Source organism: Harmonia axyridis, chromosome 2 (assembly GCF_914767665.1).
Source record: "Harmonia axyridis chromosome 2, icHarAxyr1.1, whole genome shotgun sequence".
Classification (NCBI taxonomy): domain Eukaryota; kingdom Metazoa; phylum Arthropoda; class Insecta; order Coleoptera; family Coccinellidae; genus Harmonia; species Harmonia axyridis.
Window position 1 is genome coordinate 19,889,705 of NC_059502.1, and position 14,464 is coordinate 19,904,168.

At 38.3% G+C, this 14,464-nt stretch overlaps 1 protein-coding gene and 1 long non-coding RNA gene across 2 annotated transcripts; both read left to right on the forward strand.

The window, feature by feature from the left end:
* The first annotated feature begins 207 nt into the window (after positions 1–207).
* Positions 208–1,367, forward strand: LOC123673052. The gene is made up of 2 exons (XR_006746414.1): positions 208–507; positions 1,193–1,367. It is a non-coding gene; the product is annotated as an uncharacterized LOC123673052 (long non-coding RNA).
* Positions 1,368–11,105: 9,738 nt separating this feature from the next.
* On the forward strand, positions 11,106–14,171 carry LOC123672192. The gene has a single exon (XM_045606205.1). The coding sequence runs from the start codon at positions 11,106–11,108 to the stop codon at positions 14,169–14,171; it is 3,066 nt and encodes a 1,021-aa protein (XP_045462161.1).
* Positions 14,172–14,464: the final 293 nt, after the last annotated feature.

The following is a 14,464-nucleotide window of genomic DNA, read 5'->3' on the forward strand; positions in this document are numbered from 1 at the left end:
TTGATAGGATTGGAAGTCAGTATACACAACCACAAAACGAAAAATATAACTGAAAACGATGCTGTAATGAGTTCATTACAGCACTGTTTTTAGAACTGTGATAAACTCATTATGATACTGAAATAAAGAAACACTGTTATACTCATAGACAAATAAAGAGAAGACTGACGACTGCGAAGAGTCGTTTGAAATCTTGATGCTAGCGACCCGAGGGACAGGGTTAGGAACTAATGTATCGCTATTTCACACAAACACATATTTCATTCTTATCTACTGTAACTGTAAATGATGAAATGTTTTCGGCGTAAATTCCAACCTCTCTTTTGTGTTTCAGTTCTCTCCTGATTCTTATTTTCTTGCAGGTTCAAGTTTGTTAATAATAATAACATCTTTGTTTCAGAAGGTTCTCATTTACAAGAAAAGAACAAATGAAACAATGTCAAAAACTCTTTACATAAAAAAGTCCTAAATTTTAGAGGGTTCCAGTTGAATTAAATGATCATGTAGGTATGTATTTTTCGGATTTTTTGAAATTTTCCTCCGTTTGAATATTTGCTGGCGAAGCATTGAAGAATCTTAGGCATATATCTTCTAGTTTTTTCGTATGTATGATAATTATAAATATAAAGCACCTTTTGTCATAACTGATCAGCATTTTATCATATCATATCATGTTGCATCCAAAATTGTCAGGGGTTCAACCAAGAACAAGCACTGTTTTAGACCTCCAACTAGAATTTTTGAATGGGATAAAGCAATTGAAGCTGTTCTATCCAGCAAATATTAATATGAGTATGAGTAAAATATGTGAGGACCATATCAGTGAGGACAATTTTTTCAATACACCTAAAACCAGACTTTTACTTTCATCCCTGCCAGATTTTCCAAATTATGCACTGCTTTAAGATCAGAATAATTTAATTAATTGTGTGCCGAGTACTAGTTTAACAGATTCAAGTTCAGATAGGATCAGAAATAACCAACCGAATACTTATACTGTTTTCCTTTTTGTGAAGAAAAGACCAGGCATTTTAAATCAAATTAATATCAAGAAAAAAAGTCATTTAACAAAGAGAAATTTTTTTTTATTAGTACCTAAATGTCTAAGGCTTCTATGTTCTATGGCTTTCACCTTATATACTTTCAATAAAAGTCTCTTCAGGATCACCATAAATTTTTCACTTTGTTCCAGGTTTCAAAAGGCTTACGTTGGAGTTCTGCCAAAGAATTGAAGATTCCATTCAATCCTTCGATTTCCTGGATATTTGTCAGTAATCACAAAAATAATTATTTTATTGTCAATCTTCAAATGAAATGTTTCCTTCTTTAATATTTAAGTGGTACAATACAATATATTTATAATTTGATTCAATTGTTTCATTAATTTCTGTTCACAAATATCAATTTGTATAATTATGTGCAATAAAAAGTATGTCAAAATTCGTTGAGTATTATTACTTAAGTAAAAATTAAGTTGGATGCAAAACCTCACTGAAATATTGAAAAAACTGTAATTGATATTACAGTTTTTTCACAATTTTCGGTGCAGGTTTTCATTCAACTTGTGAGTTGTTTCGAATTATGAAATAATAAGGCGCCAAATGCGCAGAATCAACATCATTAGTTCCATACCCTGCCCATAAGGTCGCCACAATCACGCTTATTTATTTTACCGCTGAGTCGTCACTCTTTTCCTCCTTTCTCTATGGTTATAGTATAGTATGTTTTATTGTTTTTAATAGTATAAGACCTATTAATGGAGCATGTTCAATAGGTTGAGTACAAAGAGTATATATATTATAAACAATTCCGCATTCTTGCGGATCCGCGGATTTGATAATTTTTATCCCGCTGATTTGCGTGATTGATATTTTGCTACGGGATTCAATTTTTTAATTCAGGTGCCTTTGAGTCAAAACTATTGAGATCTACATCACCAATGAAAGACGTCAAAAGTGTTCGGAACAATCACCATGCAACCGTGTATCAATCACGGTCTCTATTAAACAAAATCCAATAGAGCAGATAATCGGGGTAATTGTTTCAAAGAGGCATTATCGACTCGTGCACGAACGGGGGTAAGGTCGGTAGCTCGATACAAGGTCCCCGCCCGCCGTACGGCCCCCGGGGGTCCTCAATTTCAATCCGCATCACACCGCCGGGCAATTTGTAAATAGCCCCCGCACGTGCCCCAAATACCGGCGACCCCCCTATTGAATGTTTTCTCGCCCGCGCCACGTGACCGGCCCTGTTGATTGCCTTTGCGGGCCCATTGGGACGGATGGAAACGGTAAATCATCGGGAAATAGTGTCTGAGGTTTGACGATGGATCTCCCACCGGCCATGATATTTACTTAGGCGTGAATCAACCCGATTCATGAATATGGGAAACTCTGGCTGGTTTTCGAACGTCGAAATCGGAGGGTTCGGATGGATTTGTGTGAAGTTGTGATCTGATGGTTGGAGACAGCAGCAAACTTTTTTCGAATGTAAGCAGCAAATTTTTGTGGAGCAGCAAATTTTTTTCGAATGTAACCCTTCAACAGATCAATTTAAAAGTCCCCGGTCTTTCATAGTAAAACGCATTTTTTTTGGCAAAATTCGATTTTATTATTCAACATAGTTGCCTTCGAGGGCGATACAGCTATTAATTATAGCTATCTTCCAACTTTTCGATACCATTTTTGTAGTACGATTTGTCTTTCGCTTCAAAATAGGCCTCAGTTTCGGCGATTACTTCTTTATTGGCGCTTGATTTCTTTCCAGCGAAAATTCTTTTGATGCCTGAGAACAGGAAAAAGTCGCTGGCCAGATCTGGTTGGAGACGTGCGGAGCAGCAAATTTTTGTTGAATGTAACCCTTTATTGTGTGCTAGTAATGACTGACCATGTGAGACTAGGTATTCTATTATTAATATGCATCCAGGTCTGCGTTCTGAGATATTTCATATCCTAATCAGGGCGAATCTGAAATAATCTGGATGACCAAGGGCGTAGATCTTTTTTTTTCTTGGGAGGGTTCTCGAAAAACTGTTTTATGGCGTCGTTTAGTCAAATCTGTAATATAAGAAGAAAGAATATGGAAAACTGGCTGTTTTCGAGCATCGAAATCGGAGGTTTCGGGGTTTTTGTGACGTTGTGATCTGATTGTTGGAGACGTGTGGAGCAGCAAACTTTTTTTCGAATGCAACCCTTCAACAGTCCAATTCAATAGTCCCCGGTCCACCATAGTAAAACACATTTTTTTGGAAAAATTAGATTTTATTATTCAACCTAGTTGCCTTCGATGGCGATACAGCGATTATAGCGATCTTCCAACTTTTCGATACCATTTTTGTAGTACGATTTGTCTTTCGCTTCAAAATAGGCCTCAGTTTCGGCGATTACTTCTTTATTGGCGCTTGATTTCTTTCCAGCGAAAATTCTTTTGATGCCTGAGAACAGGAAAAAGTCGCTGGCCAGATCTGGTTGGAGACGTGAGGAGCAGCAAATTTTTGTTGAATGTAACCCTTTATTGTGTGCTAGTAATGACTGACCATGTGAGACTAGGTATTCTATTATTAATATGCATCCAGGTCTGCGTTCTGAGATATTTCATATCCTAATCAGGGCGAATCTGAAATAATCTGGATGACCAAGGGCGTAGATCTTTTTTTTTCTTGGGAGGGTTCTCGAAAAACTGTTTTATGGCGTCGTTCAGTCAAATCTGTAATATAAGAAGAAAGAATATGGAAAACTGGCTGTTTTCGAGCATCGAAATCGGAGGTTTCGGGGTTTTTGTGACGTTGTGATCTGATTGTTGGAGACGTGTGGAGCAGCAAACTTTTTTTCGAATGCAACCCTTCAACAGTCCAATTCAATAGTCCCCGGTCCACCATAGTAAAACACATTTTTTTGGAAAAATTAGATTTTATTATTCAACCTAGTTGCCTTCGATGGCGATACAGCGATTATAGCGATCTTCCAACTTTTCGATACCATTTTTGTAGTACGATTTGTCTTTCGCTTCAAAATAGGCCTCAGTTTCGGCGATTACTTCTTTATTGGCGCTTGATTTCTTTCCAGCGAAAATTCTTTTGATGCCTGAGAACAGGAAAAAGTCGCTGATCAGATCTGGTTGGAGACGTGCGGAGCAGCAAATTTTTTTTGAATGTAACACTTTATTTCTTCCTAGTAATGACTGACGATGTGGGACTATTCTATTATTAATCTGCATCCAAGTCTGCGTTTCGAAGTATTTTATATCTTAACCAGGGCAAATCTGAAAAAAATCTGAATGACCAAGGGCTTAGAAATTTGTTTTCTTGAAGGAGTAATCTAAAAATTTTTTTTTAAGGCAACGTACTCATATCTGTAATATAAGGAGAAATAATATGGGAAACTGGCTTTCGAACATCGAAATCGGAGTGTTCGGCGTTTGTGTGACGTTGTGATCTGATGGTTGGATCCGTGTGGAGCAGCTAATTTTTTTCGAATGTAACCCTTTATTGTGTCCTAGTAATGATTGTCAATGTGGAACTATTCTATCATTAATCTGCATCCAAGTCTGCGTTTCGAAATAGTTCATATCTTAATCAAGGCAAATCTGAAATAAATCTGCATGACCAAGGGCGTAGATATTTTTTTCTTGGAAGGGGTAATCGAAAAATTTTTTTTCAAGGCGACGTTCACTCATATCTGTAATATAAGAAGAAAGAATATGGGAAACTGGCTTTCGAACATTGAAATCGGAGCAGCTAATTTTTTTCGAATGCAACTCTTTAACAGGCCAATTGAAAAGTCCTCAGTCTTTCATAGTAAAACACATTCTTGTTTGCAAAATTTGATTTTATTATTCAACATAGTTGCCTTCGAGGGCGATACAGCGATTATAGCGATCTTACAACTTTTTGATACCGTTTTTGTAGTACGATTTGTCTTTTGCTTCAAAATAGGCCTCAGTTTCGGTGATTACTTCCTCATTGGCGCTAAATTTTTTCCAGCGAGCATTCTTTCGAGGTCTGAGAACAGGAAAAAGCCAGATCTGGCGAATACGGTGGATTCAGAAGCAATTCGCCATTGTTTTCATTGATTTGTGACACGGCGCATTGTCTTGATGAAACAGCACCTTCTTTTTCTTCAAATGGGACCGTTTTTCAAAGATTTCACCCTCTGAACGATCGAATAACGCCAATAAACGCTGTTGATGGTCTGGCCCTTTTGGAGGTAATCAATGAATATTATACCTTGTGAATCCCAAAATACTGATGTCATAACCTTGCCAGCTGACTGTTGTGTTTTTCCTCGCTTTGGATTTGGTCATCGTGTGCAGTCCACTCAGCTGACTGTCGATTGGACTCCGGAGTGGAATGATGGAACCATGTTTCATTCATTGTCACATATCGACGCAAACATTGAGGTTTATTGCACTTAAACAGCTTCAAATATGGCTCAGAAGCATTAACACTTTGTTGCCTTTGATCGATTGTGAGCTCGCGCGATACCCATTTTGTACACAGTTTCCTCATGCACAAATATTCGTGAATGATATGATGTACACGTTCAGATGATATCTTCACATCTACTATCTTGATCAACTTCACTTTAAAGTCATTCAAAATTATTTCGTGAACTTTTTTGATTGACAGTCTCTTTTCGGCTTCCACTGCGTTCGCCGTCTTCTGTGCTCATTTCACCACGTTTAAACTTAACATACCAATCAATGATGGTTGATTTTCCTGGTGCAGACCCCGGAAACTATTAATCAAGCCAAGATTTTGCTTCAACTGTATTTTTTCCCATCGAAAAGCAATATTTAATCAGCACACGAAATTCTTCATCTTCATCTTTTTTCAAATAACAAAAGTAGCTACACTCACAACGCAATATCTCAGAAACTATATGGTCAAATTAATGCTGTAAAATTTTGACACATCGTTTGAAGGTTGGTACTAACTAGATTTAATACTAGCACCGCCATCAGTGCATCAGACCGGGGACTTTTCAATTGGCCTAATATTGTGTCCTAGTAATGATTGACAATGTGGGTCTGTTTTGTTATTGAAATTCTTAGTGTTCATCAAATAAGTAATATCTCGGGATCTCAAAATCTCATTGGAAAAGATATAAAAAAAATAAGAAAAATTCCTATCAAAACACCAACGTTCATTAGGTACAAATACAGAAAAATTGTACAAATAAATTTTGATGAAAAAACTGAACAACAAACATTAAAAAAGGCAAAGAAGATTGTTACGCAATATAAAATTATAAAATATTACAGTCAGGGTCGCCGTCAGTAGCGGCATACCGGACATTTTAACAGGGCGCCAAATTGCAGGGACAAAACAAATCATGAATTTTGACACAATCAAGTTTTTGTCAGTGAGACAACCTTTGTAGTGAAATTTAAAAATTGGCAAGCGCCAATTTTATTGAAGAAATCGAATAGGCGCTCTAAACTAGTCATGAAAATACAAAGAGGTAGGTACTAAAATTCATCTTTAAATACTTTTTTAAATACGTTGTCTTTTTAGTATAGTGCGTCCTTCTTTTGAACAATTGAGGGAGTTTTCGATGAAATCGACAATAGTCCTTTGATGAATATGTCAAGGTGATGTTGAATCAAAAAAGCGCTGACATTTTTAATTTTTTTCTTCGACACAGTACCATTAGGCTCCATTAGAGCAACATTATCGAATTGTTTGGAAATACGCAGCTTGTACCAAAAAAGTGTGAATGATATGATGAAATTAATCCAATTTTGTTCGAAGTTTTATACCTATGCCAACCTAAAATTTTTCGAATTTTCATAAAGTGAAGAGTCTAATAACTTTTGAACTAATTTATTCGAAAGAGATTTTGAAAGTGAAAACTACAAGAAAGTAGGTAAGTACTGATGACTTTTTGATTATCAATGAGAAGTCCAGCGATTAAAAGGTCTGACTTCATGTCAGTGCTTTCCTCTTTTTTTGTGTACGTAACAATTCCCTGAATGAATACCAATGCCACTCGTGTTAGTGACAATATGGATTTTATTGGATTACGCGACTAGGATTGCTGATTGACTTTTAGTATAGGGTTTCCCGACATGAAAACTTGGTCCAGAAACGGCTTTGAAGAAATGTTAGTCAGATCTCGCTTTTAATTAAGTTTTACCATCAATCAAGGAGGACGTAGACGGAAAACATAGGGATCATTCTCTCTAGTTAGGGTGCGTCAAGGCAGCGATGTATGCACTGAACGTGCCGTGAAAAATGCTACGCCAACTGTTAATCGGCTAATTGCCTGATTTTTCAACTTGAAAAGTTAATTCAGATATTTCTCCTTTCCCGTTGCCTCAATCATTCATGTAGGAAGAAAATGATTTCGCAAAAATTCTCCAAGGAGAGTTTATATGTAAATAAGCGATAAAAAAATATTGCCCATTATGTGTAGTTAATGTTTGAACATAAATTATGATCACTCTGTAAAATCCAGAATGAATTAAAATGTTCTTTCCGGTATACCGGGTATCCCAAGTTATCGTACACAGACAATATCTATCTTTTTGACAAGATAATAAAAAAATTGCTTTGAATAACATCAGAGTACTTTCCCAATGAAGCATCAAAAAGATTATTACATTTGACAGCCCTCTAGTAGCTACCCCTAACTTTTTATTTTCAAATGGCACCCCCTGTATATTGTCAGTGAAAATTGCGTGTCATTCTATTTGGAATACAACGATAGCACATACTTGGTATTTTTTCATTAATAACAACAAAAACATTAACATTTTGTGAAGTATAAATTGCAACCAGAATACCTACAATGCAATTCAAAAAACGAAGAAACATTTAAAACAAGTGCTCAAAATTATTTATTATCTTATTATTTCCCGGTTTTGCGAAAAAAAATTCATCTACTTCCCATATGTGGAGTTTGTACAAACATGGGTGGACGCATTTAATTTTTTTAAGGATAAATAAATAACGAAAAAGACCACACAAAATATTAATGTTTTTGTTGTTATTAACAGAAACATTAGTACCTATTTTGTGCTTTTTTTTTGTTCGGACAAAATTCATATATGAGAAGTAGATGAATTTTTTGTTCTAAAGAACCGAGAAATAATGAAATAATAAATGATTTTGATCATTCAATGTTTCTTCGTTTTTTGAATTTCATAGTAGGTATTTCGGTTGTAATTTATACTTCACGAAATGTCAGTGTTTTTGTTGTTATTAATGAAAATATACCAAGTATTCCAAATAGAAAGACACGCAATTTTCATTGACAATATACAGGGGGTGCCATTTGAAAATAAAAAGTTAGGGGTAGCTACTATAGGGCTATCAAATGTAAGAACCTTTTTTATACATCATTGGAAAGGTACTTTCAACATTTTTTTATTATCTTGTCAAATAAGCTAGATGTTGCCTGTTAACGATAAATTGGGACACCCGGTGTATAGAGGTATCTAATATGTCTACAGAAAAAAACATTGTATCAGCGGCGTAACTGGTTTCTTCAGTAATTATCAATTGAAAAAATTTATGTTTTCATTATTGTCAATTTTATGTCATTTTACTGTAAACGGTGCTCATAAAATATGAAGTGTGTTACGTCCGATAGCTCAGTATTGTTTGAGAGAAAAATGGACTGTATATCTGCGTGCGTTTGTAGTTGGATAGTTGGAGCGACAGCGAAATATTTGATAATAATACAAACAATAATTGCGGTCAACAATGATGACTTACCAAATGGGGCTTCAGGTTGAAGAACAAATGGTCTCTGGTACAAATCCCAGCTCTTCACAGGGCCCTTGGTGCGGGTTATCAGCTCCAACTTTCTGGGTTTAAAGCGGTGTAGAAAAAACACTAACAAAGGCGTAGGCGAAAAGACAAAGCGATGAATAAAGCGGGTATTTCAAAAGCGTTAAAAAATCAAGAAAAAAAATGCGAAAAGTCAATTAATATTTAGAAATGTCAAGCACAATTTTTGGGCGAACTAGCGAAGTCAATCATTCAAACTATATTATTCATATGTCTCTTGCGTTCTGGGCAGAGCCATCAGTGTTGACATCGTTTACGCGCAATCCTATGATACTTCGCGGTCGCTCGAACTTCATAACTGTTTCTTGCACAAACAAAGTGATCTGAAGAAACTCTTCATTATTTGAGCTTCCATTCCATTTTAGAATTCATACAGTGTGAAAAAAGTGTAATTTTGGCCTATATCTTTGTATGTATATATAAAAATAATTTTGAATTGTACTTCAGATCATCCTAGAGTCCATACACATCACATAAAATATTCACAAAATATCTCCATTTGCTCCTTTCGGACAAACTTGAATTCATTTGTTACATGCAATCTGGAAATTTAATAAAAATAAGAGTGTTCCATAAGAATGAAAACATGTTTGGTTTTTCACATTTTTTTGATACACTCTGTTCATTTCCAAACAATTTGAGAATGTAGCTCGCATGGAGCCTAATGATATAGGGTCGCAAAAAAAAAAAAAATTAAAAACTTCAGCGCCTATCCGTATAAGAGTGTCAGGGCCCCCGCCAGACATTTTGGCGCCCTGGCAAAATAAAATTTCTCCGCCCTGCTTTGCCTTATTTATTTGAATTTTCTTTGAAGGAGCCTTCATTATTCCTTTTAGTCATCTTTTCAATTTCATATGAAATCGTCTTTTTTAACTTGTCTTCACGTCACCATCCGTCAAACTATAGTAAAAAGACGACGTAGTTTTCAAAGGTGCATTTAGGTAATTATTTGTATTTTCATAACTACAGTTGAAGATGCCTATTTGATTTTTTAAAAAATAGCTCTTTAAAATTTTATTATTTTACTACTATGAAAACACTTTTGTCAAAAAGTCTATCTTGTTTTTAACTTTGCGCATCTACAATTTGGCGCCACGGTAAATTGTTCAGTTTGCCGGTCCTGGCAATACAGATGTGCTAAGCGGCGTTCAATAAGCCCATAGTAAATAAAATAAAACGAAGTAATTTCCACTATGTTATTTAATTGTTAGCAACAATTGTTTCGCCACACTGTGGCTTCATCAGGCTACATTTCTGAACTGATAAGAGTACAAAGGTTTTCGGAATCTTATATAGGAACAAAATTGACACAAAAATATTCGAAAGGGTATAAATTACAAAGTGTAACACCAATCTCAACCGTACGACGCAGCGAACGTCTACAAACACGTCCAGCAACCCACGATACAGCCCACACAGCGCCATCCGCAGGACTACCGCGACAGCAGTGTTTATATAATACTCGCTAGTTCGCGACCAAATCGTGTATAACCAGTGAATCAGTGTTACGTGGCAAGATGAACAGATATCGATCTATCATCTAATACACCAAGCTTTAATTTGTTACTAAGAGACTCGTAAAACAATTGCATCCCCAGGGAACTTTTGTTACACAGAGGCATCCTGCAACGGGAACCTCTAGAGCTATCTGGTAATAGAATTAATCTTTCGGTTATCAAGTGCATCCCCAGTGGAACTCTTGTAACTCGTCATCATCGCCGTCGTCATCAAGTGCATCCCCAGTGGAACTCTTGGAACACATCACCGTCGTCATCAAGTGCATCCCCAGTGGAACTCTTGGAACACGTCGCCATCGCCATCGTACAGACCTAGTGCTTCAGGTCCGAGTCTAAAGTTCGTCATCAAGTGCATCCCCAGTGGAACTCTTGGAACACGTCGCCGTCGCCATCGCCATCATCATCGTGTAGACCTAGTGCGTTTGGTACACCAAGTGCTTTTCGTCTTCGACAACCAGGACTTGTGCCGGAAGTCCTTCACGTACGGTTTACTGCCACCTCAAAGAGACTCTCATGGACATATCACATACCTGTTTATTTTGTTTCAATTTGTTAAACCGCACTAACCTTTTATTTTAATGTAAGACATTGGAGAATACATTTATTTCAAACCTCGTGTTCGTTATTAATGCTAAATCCCCTTACAAATTGGCGCCCAACGCTAGTGCGTGTACTCACGGAAACGAGACAGGGGTCGGATACAGTAAACTATTTTTTTTTCTCTCATCGAATAGTGTTGACGCGTCCTTATCAAAACGGCAGTACGACGACAGAGTCCGCGACTCAGTGCAAAAATGGCAATCCAGATCACACAGGAGCAGCTGGATCAACTCTTTGGAAGAAATCGTCAGCGAAGTTTTGCGGCCTGCACTGCTCGTTACAGCGGCGAAAAGGATTTAGAAAAAGTGCGAGAATTTTTACAAGTGGTCGATCTATACAAATCAGTGGAAGGCATCTCCGACAAAGAAGCACTAGACAGTTTACCCTTAGTGCTAACGGGCGAAGCCATCACCTGGTGGAGAGGTATAGGAACTCTGGTGAAAACTTGGAAAGAAGCCAAAGATGCCATCGAAACACAGTTTGCACCAAAGAGAGAGGCATACAAAATATTTAGAGATATTTTCGCCACACCTCAAAGAGAAGGAGAACCTCTGGATGCGTTCTTGAACAAGAAACGATCGCTTCTAGCTGAAATCACCGCCGTAGAAGGAAAAGAAGAACTCCAACTAGACCTAGTGTACAGTCTCATTAATATTTCTATCAGGAGTCGTGTACCTAGAAACCAAGTGACGAATTTCCAAGATCTATTAACTGCAGGCCGACGAGTAGAGGAAGATCTAGGAGAAAATCGCAGAGATTCTAAGCTGAACAAAGAAAATGACAAACGGAAGAAATGCACATTCTGCAAGTTTCCTGGCCATAATGAGGATGAGTGCAGGAAAAAGAAAAGGCAATTTACAGAAAGGAAAGAAACGCCAACAAGGTCACCTGAAAACACAGGATCCATTAACTGTTACGGTTGCGGTCGCCCAGGTGTTATGAGAAGAAACTGCCCGACCTGTAACCCGAATTCAAGCGACCCATATGGTTTCTGTGCATTACACATGGCGCAGGTAGTGCAAGCTGCACAACCCACCCAAATAAGGAATAGAGCCATGTTAGCTTTAAACATATTGGGAATACCTGGAACAGCGTGTATAGATACCGGGGCACGAATCAGCGTCGCCGGAGCCTCGCTCTATCACAAACTTCAGCAGAAGAAGGTACCATTCTCAACAATCAATGCCCATTACAGATATGCTGATGGAAAATTGAGAACAGGCAAAATACTAACCTGCCGAAAAGAAGTAAGATTAGAAGGAAAAAAGATTCCAACATCTTTTATTGTGTTACCACATTCACCCGACAATAGAACATTACTAGGGATGAATTTTCTCCAAGATGCAGGACTAGTACTAGACATAGCTGGCGGAACGTGGTTCTTCAGGGATCACCCGAATAGAAAATTCAGTTGGTTTTCTGAAGAAGATGGGAAGAAAATAAACCCACCGCAAAATTCAGCTCATTCAGTCGTAGCATCGGTTGATGTTGAATCTCAAAGATTCTACAAACCCAGGACAGAAGGAGAATTGATCGAGGAACATAGACCATCCCCTATGTACTGTCCTTCTCCTTCACAACAGAGATGGATGTGGGAAGCCGCTGTGCATGATGTAGAGGCATGGTGGGACGAAACCATGGACATATCAACCCTTGATATCGTCGATGAAGAGAATATTGATCTTCTACTGAGAGATGAAGAATGTTCCGACTTCAGCTCCAGAGAACGGAATTATATAAATAAGATACTAATCGATAATAGAAATCTATTTCGAGAAATAGATACACCGTGCACAGGATACGAGCACAGAATCGACGTAGGCAACCATGCGCCAGTAGCATCACCCCCATATCGATTGACACCCCAAAAAACAGCCATCTTGAGAGAAGAGATAGATAAGATGCTACAAGAGGATGTCATCGAAGAAAGTGATTCGCCATGGGCCTCACCTGTAGTAATGGTGCCGAAACCAGGGGGAGGAACGAGAATATGCATTGATTATAGAAAAGTAAATGCTATTACAAGAACAGACACCTACCCTCTACCACGCATCGACGACCTACTTCAGGAAACTCGAGGTCATACCGCCATTACGACATTAGATCTACGAGCAGGATATTGGCAGATTCCAGTACACCCCGACGATAGAGATAAGACGTCCTTTATTACTCCTTTTGGAACATATAGATTCAAACGAATGCCATTCGGACTAAAGAATGCATCAGCCTCTTTTCAACGAATGATAGACCGAGTTCGTCGATCACGCCCAAATCTTCTAGTCTTAGCATATTTGGACGACTTGGTGCTATTATCAGTCAGTACAGAGCAGCACATAACCGACATGAAGGAATTATTTCAAACATTAGCGAAGTATAATTTACGACTCAATCGTGACAAGTGCCAGCTTGGATGCAAAGAGGTCAAGCTACTAGGACACATTATTTCACCGCAAGGAATAAAGGCGAATCCAGATAAAGTAGCGGCCATCAGAGAAAGACCTCGACCTACTAATTTAAAGCAACTGCAATCATTTTTGCAGGCATGCTCGTGGTTTCGAAAATTCATAGCTGAATTCTCACAAATAGCCCGTCCTCTTACAAATCTCACCAAAAAGAACGTTTCTTGGCATTGGAGTAATGAGTGTCAGAATGCATTCGAGACGTTACGTGAAAGACTTGTTACAATGCCCGTTCTACGACAGGTGGACACAGCTCTACCATTCATCCTCAGAACAGACGCTAGTCAGTATGCACTAGGAGCAGTCTTATTGCAAGGACCCAAAAATGAAAAGAGAAGACCAGTTCCCAATCTTGTTCCTGGAACACTAATATGGGTAAATACGAAACTATTAAGCAAGAAAGCAGATGGCTTTTCATCAAAACTAGCCCCACGACGTGATGGTCCATATGTCATCAAGGAGCGAAGAGGTCCCACATCATATGCCATCACGAATCAAGAAAACCCAGATGAAGTCATCGGTGTATACCACGCCTCCGACTTAACCCCATGCAAAGGTTTGGAGAACAAAGAAGTTCCCACACACCCTATCCGAAGAAGAGGCAGACCCAAGAAGACGATAGAAGAAGATCCTGGCTTACTCGCCGAGACGTCTTCGCAGCCAGAGGGGGAGCCTGTAACACCAATCTCAACCGTACGACGCAGCGAACGTCTACAAACACGTCCAGCAACCCACGATACAGCCCACACAGCGCCATCCGCAGGACTACCGCGACAGCAGTGTTTATATAATACTCGCTAGTTCGCGACCAAATCGTGTATAACCAGTGAATCAGTGTTACGTGGCAAGATGAACAGATATCGATCTATCATCTAATACACCAAGCTTTAATTTGTTACTAAGAGACTCGTAAAACAATTGCATCCCCAGGGAACTTTTGTTACACAGAGGCATCCTGCAACGGGAACCTCTAGAGCTATCTGGTAATAGAATTAATCTTTCGGTTATCAAGTGCATCCCCAGTGGAACTCTTGTAACTCGTCATCATCGCCGTCGTCATCAAGTGCATCCCCAGTGGAACTCTTGGAACACAT